Source organism: Amblyomma americanum, chromosome 2 (genome assembly GCF_052857255.1).
Source record: "Amblyomma americanum isolate KBUSLIRL-KWMA chromosome 2, ASM5285725v1, whole genome shotgun sequence".
In the NCBI taxonomy this organism is placed as follows: Eukaryota; Metazoa; Arthropoda; class Arachnida; order Ixodida; family Ixodidae; genus Amblyomma; species Amblyomma americanum.
Window position 1 is genome coordinate 117,619,067 of NC_135498.1, and position 14,101 is coordinate 117,633,167.

The 14,101-nt window shown below is 47.9% G+C and overlaps 1 protein-coding gene across 6 annotated transcripts in view; it reads left to right on the forward strand.

Moving 5' to 3' along the window:
* Positions 1–373: 373 nt before the first annotated feature.
* The window catches only part of Nf1 (neurofibromin 1), a 72,066-nt gene continuing 58,338 nt past the window's right edge, over positions 374–14,101 (forward strand). For 3 of the 6 annotated variants that reach the window (XM_077655163.1, XM_077655164.1, XM_077655166.1), the window contains exons 1-5: positions 374–512; positions 8,203–8,346; positions 11,503–11,607; positions 12,762–12,854; positions 13,605–13,720. In XM_077655163.1, the coding sequence (XP_077511289.1) occupies positions 432–512; positions 8,203–8,346; positions 11,503–11,607; positions 12,762–12,854; positions 13,605–13,720 (539 nt within the window). In that variant the 5' untranslated portion in view covers positions 374–431. The remainder of the gene's footprint in view (positions 513–8,202; positions 8,347–11,502; positions 11,608–12,761; positions 12,855–13,604; positions 13,721–14,101) is intronic. The other 3 variants (XM_077655165.1, XM_077655168.1, XM_077655167.1) reach the window with 2 other exon arrangements.

Consider the following 14,101-nt stretch of genomic DNA (forward strand, 5'->3'; position numbering starts at 1 on the left):
AATATCACGCATTTCATACACACATATATCCATTGTTAGCATGCGAGCCGTCTTAACATTGCTCGCGCTTGCAAGATCTCATTCGGCTCATAGACTAGTAAAGTTGCTTCTTCCTGCGTTCAGAGCAAAGCAATTAGCTCAAAATAGCGGACACTGGCGTTACAAATGCTCGCTCAAAATAGCGGACACTGGCGTTACAAATGCTCGCCGTCAATGCTGGCCGCGCTGAGAAGCCATTGGCGCTAAAGCGTCGAAATCCACTCGCGCGCGCGCGCGCGCGTCGGCGAGCGGCGGCAGCACCATCGCGCGCACTCGGCTAGCAGACGACGCCCATTGAGCGTTCCACCAATAGCGCACGCAGAGGGGCGCATGCGTGCTCGCTCCGCGTCTATTAAAAAGATGGCGTCCAAAATGTTCGATGGTCTCTGTTGATGTTCCTACAAGCCCAGGCGACGATGGCCACCAAGCCCGTAGAGTGGGTTGCGTCGCTGATTACACGTTTCGAAGAACAGGTGAGCCCTTCGAATGCGTCGCTTTGGCGCCGCGCCGACGGCGTCTGTCAGCCCGGCGGCATCGGCGGCGGCGGCTTCGGTTGCCGACAGCCGTGTTTTCTTGGGGCGACCTTTGCCGCCGATCTGCCTTTCCCCGTTCGGTTGGCCGACGTCGCGCCGACGTTCTGGCAAGCTCGGCGTGTGATCGGCCAATTTCGGGGTCCGTACGGCCTGCCAGCCCGGTGCTGTCGTTTTTCTTTATTTTGGCTGGCGGCCGCAGTCTCGCCCGCGCGTTCCTACTCCGCCGCAGGAGGAGCGCTGGCGGCGAGCGCTCTGAGAGGGGAAGGAAAGAAAGCGAGAGAGAAAAAAAAGTGTCGCATAGGAGCGGAAGTCGATCGGCTCGGACGCCCACACTCGCGCCGCATGGAAGCAGGTTTTCGTCCCGTGGTCCGCCGTCGCAACAGTGGTGCGAGCAGAGGCGACAAAGGGACGCGCCCGGTGCCCCGATATCGCGGTGCCCGAACCTCGCGACCACACTCGCTCGCGGCCCGTGCCTCGGGGTTAGCCGGCCGGCTCGGTGCGCGCGCGACTCCGCAGCGCACTTTTCTTTCCCCTCGTTCTCTCCGGAGCGATCGATACTGCACTTCTCCGCGCCTTGAGAGAACACCGGGATCACGCATGTGCCGCTGTTCGTCCGCCGGCACGATGCCCGCGCGGCCTCAAAGTAGTTACTATGTAGACTGGCCCCGTAGGCAAGGAAGTGAAGAGCACCCCGACCCAGCTGTCATATGACCGTGCACCGCAAACACCAGCGGGGAATGGAGCAGAAGAGTCGAACAGGGCTCAGTAATGCGCGTGTTGGATGAGTGCCGCCCACGTAGGGTAGTATACTACATGCACCAGCCCTTCAACGACGGTACTAGTACGACTGCGGGCGAGAGCAGGACACAAGCACGTCGTCTGTTGTGGTTCGGCGGCGGCCTGGCGGATGAATGGAGCTAGACTGGCCACGCCGCAGCGTTTGTCTTTCGGTATCCCGTATAATCTGCACGAACGCGTATCTGTGGCCCGCGCCGCCTCGTGAGGCCTTGACTGCCATTAATCATCATTCGAAGGCGATAAAGGATGGGCGGGACAAAGCAAAGAAAAAAAAAGCAAAAAAGGAGACGAAAGAGAGAGAGGGCGGCGTTCTCAGAGCCGACCATTTCCGCGCGGCTGTGGTGTCCGCCGCTGTTTTCGGGCTTCACTTGTGTTACTACTACACCTCACGTGCAGCTAGCGACGGCGCATTCCTGCCGGGTTCGTGCGCGCACTTGACGTAGTGCGACGACCGCGGTGCGGGCCGCGGTAGTAAAACCAGCGCCCGTCTCATTCACGGAGCGAGGGGTGCAGGAAATGAAAGAAAAAAAAAATTGGGGGAGGGGGAGGCGTTGAGAGAGAGAGGGGGAAAGACAAGCCGTACGCGCGATTTTGGCAGCGGCGACCTTGGCTGAGTCGCCACACGGGGCATCGCGCGTGCGGACCCATTCATCGCGTGTGGGACGACGGGGCTCTGCTCCCTAGCTGCCTCCCCCGCGCGCACGGTAGGCGCTGTTGGCGCTGTGCATGCCTCGCTGGCGGTTGTGGCCGGTGGCCGCATGCACAGCGGTGCTGCTGCTGCTGCGGATTTCCCGCGTCCGGTTATTTTCGGTTGCGAGCCAGCAGGACGCGTCGGCGCCCGGGTCCGCTCTCGGCTCGCGGACGACGCCTAATTGGCGGCTCGCGTGTCCCGTCAGACGGCGAATCTTCGCGGAACCAGGGCTGTGCTACTTACTGCTGTACGCGGTCATCGTGGATGTAGTGGCAGAACGACAATCCTATCTCTCCGTTCCGTGGTGGGACCAAATGTCTCCTGCGGGCATTGTTCGGATGTCATGGTGGAAAATGAGGCACGTTAAAATGGTGACACGGCAGACTTTATAGTCAGGGGCATCCATCCAGCTGGCAGTGAAAGAAAATACATCAGGCTCTCTCTCCTCCAGCTGGAGCTGACTGGAAGTGTAAAATCTCCCAGCTTGAAGTGAGAGCTGTTCCTGCTAAACACGATTTCCAGTTCAGTAATCTAGCTGGAAAGGCATGATTTCCTGGTCGGAACAAACTGAGGGCTGGAAATATCCAAGTGGAAGTGCACAGGGCAGGGTACAAAAGGAATATCCGTACAGCAATGACCTGAGAAAAGAGAGGCAATTAATGCACATAATTGAACTTTGGCACTTAGGAGTGCTCAAAACCAGCTGTACTGATGGCTGTGCAGCATGAATTTCTTTGGGTGGCATAATGGAAGCATCAAGAGAGAAATTTCAGTTGAAGTACTGAAATTTGGCAACTGCTGCATATGTCGGGCACTTGGCTACAAATACTGTATGGTGCACTGACAACTCATGTGCAGCGATTGATGGTGAAAATCTATGGGACACCGTGATTTGTTAAAGGAGAATACAGATCTAGTTGGTCACTGAAGCTTGAATAATTCTGGTTTCTTAAATTGTACACAGAAGGGAATGAAAATGATTTTGAGGCAGAGCCAACGGCAGAGACATATCATCTGGGCCTAATAAAAGCGCTGCCTTAAATTAAAAGCTGCTAATTTAATGCAACTCATGCTGTAAACATCGGCGCTGCTGCCTGGTACGTCAGCGTGCAGTGCAGATAAATTGACAGGTGAAAGTATCAGCACAGTGGCGTCGGCAAGAAACCGATGTGAACTAGTAAAACACGCTAGAAGGCTAAGTGGTGCATGGTTTCATATAAAGACAAAGACAAAATGAAAAGAAGACAGCACAAGAAATGTCTAGTCTCTCTTCCTTTTGTGCTGTCTTTTTCGTGCTTCCTTCTTCTATGAAATTGACTTAATCTGACAGCACTAAAAAACAAAATGATCTCATAGACTTATTTGGTGCTACAAAAGGTGTGTGCTATTTAGGAGAAAACGGCACTTACCTCCACTGGAAACCTATTGTGTTGCTTGAGGCCTGCTGCATTATCATGCCATGAGAGCTGCTTATGACTCCATGCAGGACAGATAAGCAGCTATCTGGTCATTGTGTATCCTAGCCCTACATCACGCTGTGAAGGTACCACTTGTCCTTTCAACCTATGCGATTGGTTTTAAGCATTACAGTGGGCTGTTTGTCTCCCTGCAGAGAGAGTTATAGTTTTTGGTGGGACTGACCAAGGAGAGAATCCACACATCTTCTTTATGTCATTTCCGTTCTTTATGTCATTTCCGTTCCGTTCCATTATGTGCCTAAGAGCATGCACGGCACTGGGTATTGTTGTGCCCAGACAACCAGCCCGGATTCCAAATCTACAAGGTGCAAAATTTCTCCTGCGAACGCCCTTGGACAAGCCCGGTGCTGCGCCGCAAGGCAACAGCGCCCTAACGATAAGCTAAGATGCTGTGCCGCCAGACAGTGGCGCCCTATGGAGAAGCATCGGCGAGCGACATGTCCAAACGTGCAGAAAACTTCTAGACAGCCAGCAGGCGCCGGTTCCCCTTTCCCCCTGGAAGTCACCGCGCGCGGAAAACTTGAAGCGGGTGGCCAGCGCGGTCGCTGGTTGAACCGCTCGGACAGCTGTCAAGTGCTGGCTTTTTATTGGTCCGTTTGAGTGACAACCGTTTCTCGGGGCTATATAAGCCCCAACACTGCCGTCTGGAGAGCACTCCGTTCTTCCGAGCCTGTTCTAGAGAGACCGACCCACAGTGAGCAGAGTGCTGCTCATGAGGGGAGTGAGATGTGTGACGCGTTGGAGCCTCGCCGGACGTCGCCGTGCGAGAACAGTCGCGTTTGCTGTTAGCTCTCGGCCCCTGTGCCGATCTCGTCCTGTTTAATGCTCTGTACATAATGTATTAAATCCCTTTTGTTATTCTCACCGACGCCTGACTCGGAGTCTTCGTTACCGACAAGAGAGCTGGCAACGCTCCGTCACAAAACGGGTGGCGAGCGTTACGGGACCACCTCAAAGACGCAACAATGGTGGCAGCGGTGGGATGCCAAATCACAACAGTATGCATGTCGGGAGAGATGTTTAAGGATCAGAGGCCTGGACGAACTCTATAGGTCTACCGCAGTGCAGGCCACGATCTTCCTTGGAGACCCGTGGGTTCACTGCATTGTGCGTGACCTTGTCTATCTTTTAGCTGCCTCATTACGAGGTAGTCTAGCTGTTGTGCTGTGGCTTTGCTGATCCGAGAAGGTCAGCGGCTGTGACATTTGGCTGACAACCGGATGTTTCTCATCCTCTCTCACTTTTTTATTAGTGCTAAATAAACCTGAAGTCGGGAAGTTCTGTGGCAGTATGTTTGCTTACAATTCTTCTGGTCTTGCTGATATATAATGTATTCTTTGCTGCCTTTTTTAGTCTCCGCATGAGCTCAGAGACAAAAGTGGCATTCTTAGTTGGGCATTGCATTTAGTGTTACTCACTGGCCTCGTTAATGAGTATCGACTCTGATTTCTGCAATGCCTGTGTTTGCGATGTAATGCTACCCTGCTGAGAGCTGAAATAACTACATACGGGCAGACCTGTAGTGATAGCACGTAACACAGGCACTCCATGAAATTAGCGAGCAACACAATGTGGTTGGAAATTATTGTCGAAGGCTGAGGATGTTTATGACAGGAATGGCATCGGTTGAATGGCGTTATGTGCAAAGGCCAATGGTCCTGCTGCTGTGCTTTACATTTGGTGAGGGAGTGGTTAATGATGCTGGTGGCGGGGGGTAAACTAACGACCCCTGCTTGTCAAATGCAGTACTGTTCCAACTGAACTGTGACAGCGGCTGGCCTCTCTTCTGCTTTTGCGATTATGTTCGTTAACACGTGTACAACCAGCCATCCTGGGTGCTCACACGCGGTGTTCCTCACTATAGCAGCAGGAGCAGTTGTGAATCACAAAGTTGGGCTGCTTGGTTTACTGACATAGCAAACTGTTCAGCTGAACTCAGATCATTTGTTCAGCTGTGTTAGAGTGTAAAGCAATGTGTTTTAAAAACGTTATTTTGAATACGTTGACATGAATTGTAGCTGTTTTGAACAAGTGAAATGCAAGAAAAAAGGGTGGGAAAGTTTTACCAATGGAATCAGGTCTGACTCCTCGGTTTGGGAGTAGGTTAGGACTGACATGTTGTAACCGCTTCCATTCACTGCTTTGTTTCTTTTTTTTTTACGAACATGATCTCTATGATCTCTTCTTGTTCAGAACTCTAACCTCCTTTCATATCTCTTCTCCTTGCCTGGCAGAAAAAAAAGTGATAATTAATCGGAATAATTTTTATTTAGTGCGTGAATGTGTTGCACAAAATGTGTTTTTGAAACTGCTAATGCAAGTTAGCATCATGTACCAGCTGTGGTTTATTCGGTTTATTGCCTACTTTGGTTTTTTTTGTGATGCTGGTTGCCAAAGCTTTCTGTACCTTTTATGCTGATCAGTTGTCATGAATATTTCTTATTTCTCTCTGGTAAAAATTCCTACCAAGCAGTAGCATAAATCGTTAATTAGTCCTGCTTGCTGCCCAGCCAGAGCTGCAACTTTCTTTCAAAGCTTCTTACGTTATGATAACAAGGAGAAATTTCCGTTTGTTGCGAGGATTTTAATGTGAGTTGTCGCCCCTTCCACTGTGCTTCGGGACATGGTGTCATTGTTTGAGCTAAAAGTCAGTGCCTAAGGTGGAAGGCATTTGGGAAAGTCTTGAAGGGTGTTCTAAGAAGTACTAAAGCACCTATACGTCTATACTGCATATGGCTGCCAATGCACTCGCATGTTTCAGGAGCTGGCACATGCTTATTTTGCATGAAAGTAGAATCAGTCTGTTTTATCAACACATAAATTAGCTACACAGTGATCATGTACAGAGATCACAAAGTCGTAGTCTGAAATTGGACCCCCTGCACTGCAAAGTAGCGATGAAATAGCGTGTATTCTTTTCCTTATTCGCTGCTACTTCTTGTATCTGCGTACAGAATTTGTTTCAAGGGCTGCATACATAATGTAAAAATTACGTGCACTGCACATGTACCAAGGCTGCTTGGCAATTGTGCACCTGCTTCTGCTGGGGTCATTGACTCTGATGTGACTCGGTAGGAGATGGAAATGCACGATAAAAAAAAGAAAGAAATGCTTAGTTTGTCTTGTTGTTGTCTTTGGACTTTCATTTCGTGCATGTGCTAGAAACATCTTGTTATACTGTGTTGCGCACCATGGCGGTACTTGTGGAATTTTCTTTTTGCATGATTGATTTGCCAGCCACTTGTTCTTAACCAGCTGGCTTCATAACCTTTAAGCTTTGTCTGCAGAGGTTTTGCTTAGTGTATGCATAGCACATTCTTCACTGTCAGGTTTGTGGTGCTTTATCGGGCATTGGAGGCACCAGGAAGCATGCGTGGCCTGAACTTCCGCACAGCGCGGCACAAACTGGCAGCCGGCTATTTGCTTCTCTAGGATTTCTCTTGTTATCTTTCCAGAACAGCTTCCACAGATGTTTGGTTCCATCCTATTTTTTTTATCCGTTTGCTCCCCTGTTGCTGTTTGTGCGCACTTTCGTGGCTTTTGCTGATGTGACCTGTGCAGGCAGTTTGGGTAGTGTCTATGGCACTGACTTAAATGGGGATGGTGCAGGAATGTGACTGCATAAAAGGGGCGTTCTTGGGGGACGACCGTTAGGTCTTGGCCTGCTACAAAGACTGGACCCACCCTTAGCTTTGCGTGCAATAGCTGTACTTGCATGCCCGTGCCATCCATGGCATTGCACCTTGGTGTTTTGCCTTTTTTTGGTGATGTGGCACTTTTGGCGTTTGATATGGTGTTTAAAGTCCTGAAGCGATGTATGGGCTATTAGGCACGCCGTAGTGGAGGGCTAGCAGAAGGCAAGCATAGCAGAGGGCGGCAGAAAGTTAGGTGGACGGATGAGATTAAGAAGTTTGCGGGAATACGGGGGCCGCAGCTGGCAAAGGACAGGGTTAATTGCAGAGACATGGGAGAGTCTTTTTTCCCTGCAGTGGGCATAGTCTGGCTCATGATGGTGATTAGTGGAGGGCTGCAAATTAATTTTGACCATGTCGGTTTCATTAGCATGTGCTGATATCGCTGAGCACATGGGGGTTTTTTTTGTACTTTGTTTCTATCGAAATATGGCCGGTGCAGCTGAAATTACTGTGACCTTGGGAGCAGTAGCTTAACACCAAAGCTCCACTTGGCCACTTTGGCGAGTGATATAGACTTTTCCTGTCATGTTCTGATACAGTGGGAAGCTTTGAACATATTATTTTAATACTAAATTTCACAGTCTGACCCTTCTCTTGTCATCGCTTGGCAACATGCTAGACCATCACTAGCTTGCACAGATTTCACATGCCAGTTAATGTTGGATTACTTATAACAAATGAAATTAAAATTGTTTTTTTTTGGGGGGGGGGGAAAGAAAATATTGTAGTATCTATCTCACATATGAGTGGACACCTGAACCATGCCATATAGGAGGGACTAAGGGAAGAAAGGAAGAAGGAGGTGCCGTAATGGAGGGCTTGGGAATAATTTCGACAACCTGGGGACCTTTAACCTGCACTGACATAGGACGCCTTAGCGTTTTGCCTCCATCGAAACGCGACTGCCACGGTCGGGTTCGGGCGGCGACTTCCAAATTGAAACCGTGGTTGTTTTCCGTTGTGTGCAGCTCCCATGCCGGAGTGGGCCCCAGACGACGCACTCGCGCATCAACGTGGAGCAGAACAAGGAGTGCCTCATCAACATCAGCAAGTACAAGTTCTCCCTGGTCATCTCGGGACTCACCAAGATCCTCCACTCGGTCAACGAAGTGGTGCGTGCTTCTTTGTATTGACCGCTTTCCCTCACCCGCTGACCGCGTTGCCATGTTCCAGCTCAAACATGCGTAAATGGCGGAAGTACTGAATTCTGTGGGGTTCGCGCATCATGAATGGGTCAGCCTTAGCACGTTGCGAGTTATTCTGGAATTTGTTTGCTGTGCATGTGGCCGTCATAGTTTTGGGTGCACTGCTGTCACTCTTGCTCCTTTGCCCACTGGAGGAAGGTGGAAAGTCTGGCAGCCTTTTTTTTTTTCGCCTCTTTGCATCATTAGAGAGTAGGTAATTTAGGCACTGTAGATTACTGCCTGTCTCATGCTGGCAAATTTTGGGTCACAAAGTACAAAAGGCCTAATTGATTTCTTTCCCTGTCTGCCTCCCTTCATTTGCGCCAAAAGGAACTCAGTGCCACCATGAGAAACATCACGCAGAAGCACTCGGACAAGTTACAAATTGAAGCACACTCATTTTTAAATGCAAAAACAACATATTAAAATTGCTTTCATTGTTGTTCAGCAGACAAGGGAAGAGGAAAGAGGGGCTCATTATGACATACATGATGGAAGCAAACAGTCACCGAAACCAAGGATCATAGGGGGATGTTTTTTTTTTAATTTGTGGTGTTCATCAATGGAGTTTAATTGGGCATTTATTTTAAATGTAATTGATTAGGAAAGCACAAGAAAAAACAACCATATGGCTCCGGTGGGATTGGAACCCACGACCTCCGGATTTCGCTACCGGTGCTGTACCAATTGAGCTTGGGCGATGGTTGCCCAATCTTCTGCTTTCAGTAGTATTTTATGCGTAGTGTAACTGAACCTTGAGAGCGTTCACCAGTGCCACCCTCGTCCATAGCGGCGGACGTAGTGTGTCCTGTATTACTGTGAGTGCCACGTAGGAATGTGATCGAATGGCGAGGGCGGAAGCTGTGGGCGAGCCCTCTTATGCTACCTACGGCATCAAGACTGCCAGAATCGAGGCCCGCATTAGCTATTGAGCAGACGAGGTAAGAGAAAAGAAGGGCTCGTTACGATGCCATATATCCAGGTGCTGTTTTTTTTCTTCGAAGATTGTTTGCCTTTCTGCCTTTCAAGATCAGGATCATATTTATTAGTGCGTCGAAATAACATCACATATTCATATTCAGCAGGAGGTCCCAAAGTGATAAACTGCAGTGGGACTTCCTTTACGAATGACAAGACACTAAATATATTAGGCAACAACAGTGCAGGTAGAAATTAATTAGGTGAGGCATGCGCAATATGACATTATGAAACAAGCATTTTGTGCATTATGCACAATGCAGCCAACAACAACAACAAAAAAAACTAAACGAAAGGAGCAAGGAGTTTATTTAAGCACCTTCATACTTTTTCCAGCAGCAGCTTTTGGTTGTGGCATCACTAGTCGCAGCTACGAATAGTTGAAGAGCGAGAGAATGAGCCAGGAAAAGAATTGTTACAGCATATGGCCTCATTCTTAACATCATGTAAATGCCATGCTGGCAGTAAAGGACTACTGGTGATCTGCGACTATTCTGGTGTGGGATGTGTAATTAATGTGTTACTAGACACCGTGCTATTAGGCACTGGCTGCACTAGGTGCAGCCAGTGTCTTAAAACAGATTGCTGTGGCTATCTGTGACCCTCGTGGCTTCGTTGAACATGCCAGCGCATCCAGCACATAGCGAAGTTTTTGCTCCTCTTAGTACCTTGATTTTGTATAAATGACGCCATCATTACTGATGCCTTTTCATGCATAAAATTAAGCCCATCGGCATTGAAATTTCTAGTGCTTGGCCTAGGGCATTAGTTCTGTGCTTGACACGCATTGATTGAACTGTGCACACTGTGTGTTTGAACTAGTCTGTGCTGGTGTTAGGAGATTGGGTTCTGGGGAACTCCTCCAATCCCTTTTGGTGCTTAAGTTAATGTTGTTATATTTGTACATCCAGGGAAACTTTGTACTGAAACCTGTGTCCTTGCACATATAATTCTCAGAATTTGGCTGTGCGCTGTGGGTGTTGGCTCTACGCTTGTTGTTTACCTCTCATTGCCTTGGCATTGTTAGATAAATATGCGTCCAGTTCAAGGGTATAGTAAGTGAATGAAATCATCTCATAATAGTATTACGAGGCCTGAGTTCACAGAGTCAACATGGGCAGGGTGTGCAGTGTGGAGAATAGATAACCGATGACCCCTTAGGATAACTGAGTAGATTCCAAGGACATGTTAATAATGGATTAATGGCAGCAGGCCACGGCACTGAGTCAGCTGGGCAGATGAGATTAGGGTGTTTGCGTGGATAGAGCGGCTGCAGCTGGCACAAGACTTTTTTAATTGGAGGTGAATGGGAGGGGCCTGTGTCCAGCTGTGGGCATAGTTAAGTAAAAATGCTTAGGCTGAACTTTACGTGGATTTAAATTACTAGTTGTGCAAGAAAAAAAAATATTGGTGCATAGTCCTTTGCAAAAAGTTGGTCTTGAAGAAAGGAAATGACATACTGTCTCACATATCTGTGTGGACACCTGAAAGGTGCTGTAAGGGAAGGGATAAAGGAGGGAGTGAAAGAAGAAAGGAAGAAAGAGGTGCCATAGTGGAGGTCTCAGTAGTGGAAGTCTTCAGAATAATCGACTACCTGGGGATGACATTGCATTTGGCCTCCTTCGAAACTTGGTCCCTGCAGTCAGGTTGGAACCCAGGTACGCTGGCTCAGTAGACCAGCGCCTTAACCATTGAGCCACCACAGTGGGTCGTGCTTTATAGCCTGTTCTCTTGCTAGGATTAGCAGTACACCTTACATGTTCATGTATTCCCCACATCCTGTTATGGCACCCGCATCGTTATCGCTCTTGGCATATCATTAACTATGGTTTTGTTGTTTCTAGAAATTCTGTGGCTGGGACTGTTTATGAGAGCTGTTTCGTAGCTATTGAAAAGCTTGTACATTTTGATGATTTTCTCCATTTTGCATAATGTTTTAAAAAGATGTGTGCTGTTGGCTAAAGGAATATCCCCTCTTAGCGCTTGGAAAATGTGCCTAGGCATTTTTTGGAACAAGCATCATGGTGTTGAGGGGGGAAAAACGAGAATCACTTGTTGGATGCCGTCGGACTGAGCTTTTCTTTTGATTCCCCCCCTTGTGTGCAGTTTGTATACCAGAGGACACACAGTCCAATCCAGCCAGAGTTTGAAAAGAACTTTTACGAGTCGCAGCTCATTGTTCTGGACACGCTTGAAAAATGTCTCAGCAGGGTGAGCTCATGGTCTGCATGCTATGCATCGTGGCCATTTTTTCTTTCTTCTTTGTCTGCATTTCTCTTCCATTTCTTTTCTGCATTTTCTGTGGTGTTTTGTTTCTTCACCTCCTGGTCGGGGGCATTATTTTGTTTTGTGACATGCTTTTGTGGTGACAAAGCATGAATTTATCAGCATTTTCTCGTATAGTAGTTGTGGGTCTCATGTTCGACTTATCCTAAGTTGTTACACATTTCATCCTCAACTTAGCTGCAGGCTTTTGCAAGAAAAGCCAAAGAGAGCAAGAGTGTAAAAGGATTTGGTGACCGCAGCATGCGTACATGGCTAAGTACCTGGTGGTAAAAAAAAATGGCGATTACAATGGAATGAAAACAAATTCCATGTGATGCACTTCCTACTGGGGCAAGGAATACTATGGCTGTGAACAACAGCCGTTAAAGCTCATTCTAATAAGTGTACTGGTGTGTAGATCGGACACAGTTTGGCAACCGGTGCGAAAGTATATTTGTAAGATTATCGCCTTGGGCACCTTTGAAGTCCTCAACATAGCAGTTTCAAAGCAAGGACAGTTTACATTCTAACATGTGCTTCCATGCCTGGCAGTTGACTGTAGAGCCTGCAACTGCTGCCAGACCTGTCACGGTTGTTGCGAACTGAATATTTTTATTTATTGTAGAATTTATGCATGTACCTACATTTTCCCATTGGGGTATTGTAGTGCTTTCTTACAGCATCTGCCCAATAACACTTTCCTCACTAATTAGAAGCCAAGTGTACTTTGCATATTAAAAATTTCTTGAAAGGGTCTGCATAGAATTTTATTATTATTTTTGACATATTCATCCTGGCAGAGCTCACTGCGGATGTGCGTTTTTGTTTTGTTTGCTTGCTTATGATTGTGTGGAACAGGAGTCGGAGGGCCTTGTTCTGTAATCCCGAAAATTGCTTTGTTTATGCCTGGGAACACTGTATGGGAGAAGGATTGCTGCTTGACTTGTTGTGTGCCTTCGGAGCTGCCCGTGAGCATTGCTTGCATGTCTCCATGCAACATGGTGCGTTGGTGGCGTTGCTGTTGTCTCTCGGTGTGTCGCGCGACTACTGGGGGTCCAACTTTCCGACGGGGAGCGGGGGAAACTCATTCTCAACCGTAGATCTCTGCGACCCCACTTCCGCAGCAACCCAAGGAGACTACGCGCTACGACGAGACCATGAACGTCAAGGCACTGCTGCGCGAGCTCTGCCAGGTCAGTCCTGCCTCTTGATCTCCTCTGCCTTTTTTTCTTGAGTGCGAAACCTGATATCAAAGAGCATGGAAGTCGGCGAGTTGATGATTGTGCTGTTTTTTTTTTCTTCTTTTTTTTTCGCGAGTTTTTGTTAAATCTGGGCAGAGAACCCTCACAACTCAGACATAATGTGAGAACTGTGGCCCATGGCTGGCTCTGACAGGTGCCATGCTTCTAGAATGTTGTTAGTGTTGGTTGCATGTTATTCTACTGTGAGCAGCATGAGAACCTTGTGGTATGGTCAGAATCTTCACGGGGCTTTTAAAAAGGATGTACAAGCTGTTTTTCCATGAAAACAATATGAGATGGCATTTATTCATATAGCTCAAGCTATCGTCATGTAAAATTTCAAAATAAATTTCTGCTAGTATGTGTACATTATTTTTTTTTCTTTTCAAGTACGAGTTTGATTGCCATAAAGGTATGGAAAGGTTGGTGTAGTGCCAGGCAAAGTCTGGTCGTGTATTGATGAATTCGTCATTGGTCATTTTCATGATCTTATGCTGAGATAACACTGTCTGGAATGTGGGAGACATACTCGTCAGCCAAGTGAACTCACTTCTGGCAGCAGCACTCATCATTGTTGATGCTTAGTGCGTGGAAAGTCGATATAGTTGAGCCATTTGCTGCAACTGCACGCTCTGGAGCAAGGCAGACTTGCTGTTCTGATTGGCTGGTGCAAGTTGCATGATTGCCTGGGATCTGCTGCAGTTCATCGACATGCCGGACAGCTCCATGGTGGTGCCCCTCAAGAACCTGGCCTCCAAGGTGCTCTTTGCACTCAGCCTCAACAACTTCAACGCCGTCTTCAACCGCATCTCTGGCAGGTGAGTGGCTTGGCCTGTTCCAACTCTTTTCTTTGGTTTTGTTCCTCGAGTCTTGTTGACATTTATTTATTTGAGTAATGCCAATGCTGGAAACTTGGTGTAATGAAGCTGTACTTTCAGTCTGAAACAGTGTTAAATCATGAGTTCTGTTACAAAGGTGTTTCCGTATTCTTGCTGTTCCTACAGTTTTACACGTTCTGCTGTCGTCTGAGTGGTTGGCGCAGCATAGAATAAACGAACCTCTAGCTGAAATTTCAGACAGACTCATGCTGTTGAAGCACACCATGTTGACCTGTTGTGTGCATGTGATGTTGCAAGAGCAGTGTGTGAGACTGCGTGGTATCACCAATGAAAAATAACTAGCTGACAGGCACCATGCCT